Genomic DNA, 7,295 nt, shown 5'->3' with positions numbered 1-7,295 from the left:
CCTTCTGGAAGTATATTTTCCTGCGCTTTTCCACTTTGGGGTACTCTCCTCTGTTGTATCCCTCGATCTTCTCCTTGAGTGCTGCACTTATGACGCCAAGGACTTGATTATGGCGCCATGCATACCTTTTCAGTGCTAGTCTGCAGCTTGACAGACCGTGTCTCACCGTCGCTTTCTCCCCGCATCCACATTCATCGCTTGTTTTTATGTTCCATCGAACTAAGTTCACCGGTGAGGGTAGAACGTCGAAGGTTTATATCGACCCCAGAAGGATAAAAGCTAAAGTCGACCTCGGCGGAATTTGAACTCAGAATGTAACAGCAGACGAAATACTGCTAAGCATTTTGCCCGGCATGCTAACGTTTCTGCCAGTTTGCCACCTATAACCATTTAATATTCATTTTCCATGCTGGTATGGATTGGACATCTTGACAGGAACTGGTAAGACAGAGAACTGTGCTGCCAAGCTCCATTGTCTGTTTTGGCATGGTTCCCTTGTTGATGCCAACAAATACGTTTAACCCTTTAGCATTTAAACCAGCCATATTTGGCATAAATATTCAACAGGTTTCACATTCAAGCTGTCTAGATCTGGCCTCATACACTTACCCTACAATGTCATTCTGAAAATAAACAACCGTGTCATTCAACTCCCAAAGCTATGAGATAATGCATGATTACTTCAGAACATCAACATCATTTAACATCCGTTATCCATGCTGGTATGAGTTGTGAACAAATAAGCATTATATTTGACAGAACAATCAGAATGCTAAAGACTTAAGTAAGAGACAAATATATTCAACAATGAAGAATAAATTAAGAATATTGTTTAACTCACGTCTTTGTCTTTGGCAGATGTTTTCTCAACTGTTGCTTCATCTGTATTCTTTTGCACTTCTTTAACATTCTTAATGAGATTTTCTTTCTGAAAGTAGACAATCACACAACTTCTATTTCAATAATTAATCTTTACTAACAATAAACAAAAGTTATTCAGCTTAAAATTGGAGCCTAAAAGCTATTAATTTAACAAAACAAATTCTCTTTATGCGTATGTTTCTGCATGTGCATGTGAGTGTATGTGCTTTTTTAGTGTGTGTGTGTGTGTGTATATGCCTGTCTTTGACCCCTGCCTACATTTGGCAACTGTCATTAGTGTGTTTATATTTCCATAACGTAGCAGGTCAGCAAAATGAGACTGACAGAATAAATACCAAGAAAAAAAAATACTGGGGTTTGATTCGTTCAACTAAAATCCACATGGCCGTAGCCTGAAACAAGTAACAGATAGAAGATAAAATAAAAGCATTCACCTTCCGTTTCTCTTCGTTGGCCTTTCTTTGAGCTTTTGCCAAGATCTTTGGAACCCCAGGTGGCCGCCTCCGCTCTTTGATCTGTTGCTCTTTTTTTAATACCATTGAAGCAGTAAGTGGCTGAGTGAACGGGCTTGGGCGCTTCATGTCTTCTTCGGTGACTTCAATCATATTTTGGCGATAAAAAAAAACAGAAGAAATTTAAAATATTCTTACAATATTTAGGTTTTGTGTGGCGGTGCATGGCTTAGCGGTTAGGGTGTTGGACTCATGAGTGTAAGATTCTGATTTCTTCAATCCCTGGGCCAGGCAACGCATCGTGTTCTTGAGCAAAACACTTCATTACATGGTGTACCCTTATCGGACAGGTAGTCATGATGGTTACATTGGGCTTTGTATATTTTACCCCAGTGTCATTTTAATGGCATGAAAGAAGAAGAAGAAGAAGAAGAAGAAGAAGAAGAAGAAGAAGAAGAAGAAGGGGGGAGGAGGGGGGAGGAGGAGAAGAAGAAGAAGAAGAAGAAGAAGAAGAAGAAGAAGAAGAAGAAGAATAGCATATTTACCATGAATTCCATTGGAAATAAAAGGATGAGTGAGTAATTCTGGCCACGATAGTCGATTTTGACAATTTTTTGAAAGCAAGCCTTGTAAAAAATCCTTAAAGATTGGACTCATGTCTTTTGGCCATGGTACAGGATCTTTAACAATTAGACTCGCCAGCTGGAAGATATTGTTTGTATAAAACGGGGGCATCCCCGTATATAATTCATATAAAATACAGCCAAGAGCCCTGGAATGAAAATGTAAAAGTCATGAAGAAACTACTTGGCAAGAAATATTTTTACTTAGTCAGTCATCACACACTTTTCCATGCTTATGTGAGTCAGACAGAATTTGATGAGGCAGGTTTTTATCCAGCTGGATGCATTTCCTGTCACCAGCCATCATCTATTTCCCAGTAAAGTAATATTTACCCATGGCCAACATATTTTCATGGAAGATTGAAATTCAATATTGCTTGTAGAACAGTGGTGTTTCTTTACAACCACCATGTGATGTCAAGCAGATATACAGCATTTGATGGCATATAAGATACATGGACATGTTAGACATCTTTATTTCAGCAGTCGATATTCAAGGTAAGTTTTCAGTGCATTAAAGCTTATGGGAGACATCATCATCATCATCATTTAATGTCCACCTTCCATGCTAGCATGGGTTGCACGATTTGACTGAGGACTGGCGAACCACATGGCTGCACCAGGCTCCAATCTGATCTGGCAGAGTTTCCACAGCTGGTTGTTCTTCCTAACGCCAACCAATCTGAGTGTGTAGTGGGTGCTTTTACGTGCCACCGGCACAAAGGCCAGTCAGGCGGTACTGGCAACGGCCACGTTCAGAATGGTATTTTATGTGCCACCTGCACAGGGGCTAGTATGGCAGCACTGGCAACGACCTTGCTCGAATGTCTTTTCACGTGCCAGGAAGGCAACGCTGGTAATGATTACGCTCAAATGGTGCTATTTATGTGTCACTGGCGTGGAAGCCAGACAGCTGCCCTGGCAACGATCATGCTCGAACGGTGCTCTTAGCGCTCCACTGGTACAGGTGCCATCACCATTTTGCTTTCGCTTGCCCCAACAGGTCTTCGCAAGCCAAGTTTAGTGTTCAATGAAGGAGACATTGGCATGGATGCCAGTCGTCGAATTTAGTTCGATTTCGACTTAACTTCACATATAAGACCCAGAGTGAATTTTTTTTCTGAGACATTTTAGGAGGAGAAAATGGGATTTTATATGCCACCCAATAAGGGTACTAGTATTTATCAATAGTCTTGTTTAAAATCATCATCACCATCATCTTCAGTTTATTTTCCCACGCTGTAGTAGTCATGGCCAATGCTGGTGTCACGTCAGTTGCACCCATGTCGGTGGCATGTAAAAAGCACCCACTATATTCTTGGAGTGGTTGGCATTAGGAAGGGCATCCAGTCATAGAAACCATGCCAAATCAGACCGGAATCTGGTGCAGCTCCCTGGCTTACCAATTTTCAGTCAAACCATCCAACTCATAGCCAGCATGGAAAACAGACGTTAAATGATGATGATGATGATGATGACAATGATGATGGTCCCAGTAATATAATAATGATGATACTGATAATGAAGATGATAGTGATGATGAAGATGATAGTGATGCTGGTATTTAATCTGATGCTTACGACAGCAGAGTAGGCTGGCTGTTGTCTCTTCTTGTTATCACTTTATAGCTGGATGCCCATCCCATAGCCCACCTGAGTGCTGCATTTTATCATGTTACAGGCATTACAAGATTTATTTGCTATCAGAGATAAAGGGCTCCTCCTACTCTGTCCACATGTGTGTATATGTGTTGCGTGTGCACATGTGTACATGCATGTGCATCAGTGCATATGTGTGTGTATGTGTGCATGTCTATGTTTGCGCGAAAGTCATTTCCACATGGCTCCATTAAGACTACCCGAAGGAAAACTGTTTGTTTAAATTCTCTTCTCTAGTAAGTAAAAAGTACCGTTGTTTTGTTTTGTGTGTGCGTGCGTTTGTGCAAGCGCACATTTGTGCAAGTGTGTGTGTGTTTGTGTGTGATGGTGGAGGGGGCAGTGGACTAAAATACTTATTTGGAAAACAGGTAAAAGGAGCATCTAGCCACAGAAAATTTGCCTCAACAAGTTCTGCCTAGTTCACACCATCATGGAAGAAAATGGATGTAAAAAGAAACAAGAAGGAGACTTTTCAGTTAAAATTCAATATTATTTACAAATTATCTCCTTACCAAAGATCTGCATTGTGGTCATAAGGCTGTTCTTCAACGATTTCAGGAGCCATATAAAGAGGTGTTCCCTACAGAGAAATAATTATGTACAAACTGAGTGTGACAGGAAAAAAATTACTGAACTTGTCATTGAATATCAGCTTCTATAGGTTTATGTTTGAATATTTTCATATATACACAGACACACAGACAGATCTTACTATTATCTTCTACTTGTTCCAGTCAAGGAACTGCAGCCATGGCTGGGGCACTGTCTCGAAGAGTTTAGATCTGTGGTTCTCAACCAGAGTCCGAATGGCCCCTGAGGGTCCATATAAGATTTTGTTGTTAAATTTAATCTGTCATAAACAAACAAATATTTTTATACATCATCATCATCATCATCATTTAGCATCCACTGTCCATGCTGGTATGGGTTGGACAGTTTGACCAGGGCTGGCAAGCTGCAAGGCTGCACCAGACACCAGTCTGTTTTGGCATGGTTTTCTATGGCTGGATGCCTTTCCTGACGCCGACCACTCCGAGAGTGTAATGGGTGCTTTTATGTGCCACCAGCATGGGTGCCATTTGTGTGATACCAGTATCTGCCACGACTGTGATTTTACTTGGCTTGATGGGTCTTCTTCTCAAGCATGGCATAATGCCAAATGGTCTTGGTCCTTGCCTCTGTGAGGCCCAACACTCGAAAGGTGCTTTTATGTGCCACCAGCACAAGTGCCATTTGCATGACACTGGTATCTGCGACAACTGCAATTTTACTTGGCTTGATGGGTCTTCTTCTCAAGCATAGCATAAGCATAGCACCAGGTTTCAGTCTGATTTGGCATGGTTTCAACGGCTGGATGCCCTTCCTAATGCCAACCACTCCAAGCATATAGTGGGTGCTTTTTACATGCCACCGACATGGGTGCAACTGACATGACACCAGCATTGGCCATGACTACTATAGTGTGGGAAAATAAACTGACAATAATGGTGATGATGATTTTAAACAAGATAAAATATCTGGGTTATTGCCTCTGTGAGACCTAACATTCGAAAGGAGCTCAACCACTTTGCCTCCATGTGGCTCAACGCTCAAAAGGTGCTTTTTACGTGCCACCAGCACAAGTGCCAGTTACATGACACTAGCACCAGCCATGACAGTGATTTAATATTTGATTATAAAAATTACAGTATGATTTTTTTTAATATATACTTTGGATGGTTATGGAAGTCCAGGGAGTAAAACAAGAATCAAAAGTGTTCGTAGGAAAAAAAATGGTTGGGAACCACTTGAGATGAACAGATTGACCCCCAGTCCTTACTTTTTAAGTCTGGTTCTTATTTTATCAGTCTCTTCTTATTGAACCACTACGGCATGGATGCGTAAACAACCCAACACGTGTGGTTGTGTTTATCAAGTGATGGTGGGGATAAACATAAATACACATGACAGGTTTCCATACAGTTTCCATCTACCAAATTCACTTACAAGGCATTGGTTGGGCCAGGGCTATCGTAGAAGACATTTGCCCAAGATGTCATGCTGTGGGACTGAACCTGAAACCACGAGCTTCTAAGCCACACTGCCATGTCTGCACCCATACACATAGTCTGACAAGAACTGGTAAACCAGAGGATTGTGCCAAGCTCTACTGGCTGTTTTGGCAGGCTTTATTACAGCTGGATGCCCTTCCTAATGCCAACCACATTATAGAGTGGACTGGGCGTTTTTTGCACAGAGCAGATTATGGTATCAGCATACTGAAGAACAGCCTCAGGATGTTGAACCTTTCAGGCAAAATGACAAAGGACCAAGGAGCCTGGTGCCTTGCTGTGCTCAAGACCTGTACTCTGCAGCAGAAGTGTTAAGACCGGTCCTTTTGGTGGTGTAAAACACTCTGGAATTTGGTGCAGCTCCCCAGCTTGCTAGCTCTGGTCAAACCATCCAACCCATGCCAGCATGGACAACAGACGTTAAATGATGGCGGCCAGCTGGCTGAATCGTTAGGGGGCCGGGCGAAATGCTCAGCAGTATTTCGTCCGTCTTTACGTTCTGAGTTCAAATTCCCCCGAGGTCGACTTTGCCTTTCATCCTTTCAGGATCGATGAAATAAGTACCAGTTACTCACTGGGTTCGATGTAATCGACTTAATCCCTTTGTTTGCCCTTGTTTGTCCCCTCTATGTTTAGCCCCTTGTGGGCACTAAAGAAATAAGATGTTAAATGATGGTGATGACACGTACGCACATGTGCACACACATGGTATAATTTTACCAATAACTTTTGTTTTCTATACCTGCAAAGCTATGGGTGTAAAGTAATAGCACCAATAACAACAGATTAATTAGCGAAGCACCTCCGGATCGAAATAAAATAACAATAGTTTACATAAGGCCTTAATTTTATTCAGTCTCCTCACTTCCAAATGTTATATCAGGGAAAATTACTTTTAACATAGAGCAAATAAACATATATATATAATGATTCAATTAAAATTTATCATGTAATTAATAGTCAGGGAATAATATTAAGCAATACCTTTACAGATGTAAGAACCAGCGTGTTAAAACCCATCGCTCGTGCAAATCCAAAATCGCAAAGTTTTATCGTTTCTCCTTTGGCCAATAAAATGTTTTGGGGTTTCATGTCACGATGCAAGATTCGATGGGAATGAAGATAGTAGAGAGCAGACACCAACTGACAGGCAATATGCTGTACCTGAAAAGGGAACAAGAGTGAAATGAAAGTAAGAGAGAGAAATGGGAATTTAGAGAAGAAACATCAGTTTATTTCAGTGAATATACTGATTAGGGTATAACACCTGTGAAGCAGGTTTAAATGAGAAATCAGCCGCAAAAAAAATAAAGAAACACATACTCCAATAATTAATCATCATCATCATCATCATTGTTTAACGTCCGCTTTCCATGCTAGCATGGGTTGGACAATTTGACTGAGGACTGGTGAACCAGATGGCAACACCAGGCTCCAATCTAATTTGGCAGAGTTTCTACAGCTGGATGCCCTTCCTAACGCCAACCACTCAGAGAGTGTAGTGGGTGCTTTTACGTGTCACCCGCACGAAGGCCAGTAACGCGGTACTGGCAACGGCCAAGCTCAAAATGGTGTCTTTTATGTGCCACCCGCACAAGAGCCAGTCCAGGGGCACTGGCAACGATCTCG

At 41.6% G+C, this 7,295-nt stretch overlaps 1 protein-coding gene across 1 annotated transcript in view; it reads right to left on the bottom strand.

The window, feature by feature from the left end:
• The window catches only part of LOC106881984 (serine/threonine-protein kinase 36), a 168,015-nt gene that overhangs the window by 143,347 nt on the left and 17,373 nt on the right, over positions 1-7,295 (bottom strand). The window contains exons 6-10 of the mRNA XM_052974262.1: positions 6,651-6,830; positions 4,128-4,195; positions 1,880-2,106; positions 1,317-1,477; positions 842-928 (exon numbers count right to left, since the gene is read on the bottom strand). Coding sequence (XP_052830222.1) covers positions 842-928; positions 1,317-1,477; positions 1,880-2,106; positions 4,128-4,195; positions 6,651-6,830 — 723 coding nt within the window. The remainder of the gene's footprint in view (positions 1-841; positions 929-1,316; positions 1,478-1,879; positions 2,107-4,127; positions 4,196-6,650; positions 6,831-7,295) is intronic.

This window comes from Octopus bimaculoides, chromosome 1, assembly GCF_001194135.2.
Source record: "Octopus bimaculoides isolate UCB-OBI-ISO-001 chromosome 1, ASM119413v2, whole genome shotgun sequence".
In the NCBI taxonomy this organism is placed as follows: Eukaryota; Metazoa; Mollusca; class Cephalopoda; order Octopoda; family Octopodidae; genus Octopus; species Octopus bimaculoides.
This window is presented reverse-complemented; position numbering and strand designations above follow the sequence as displayed.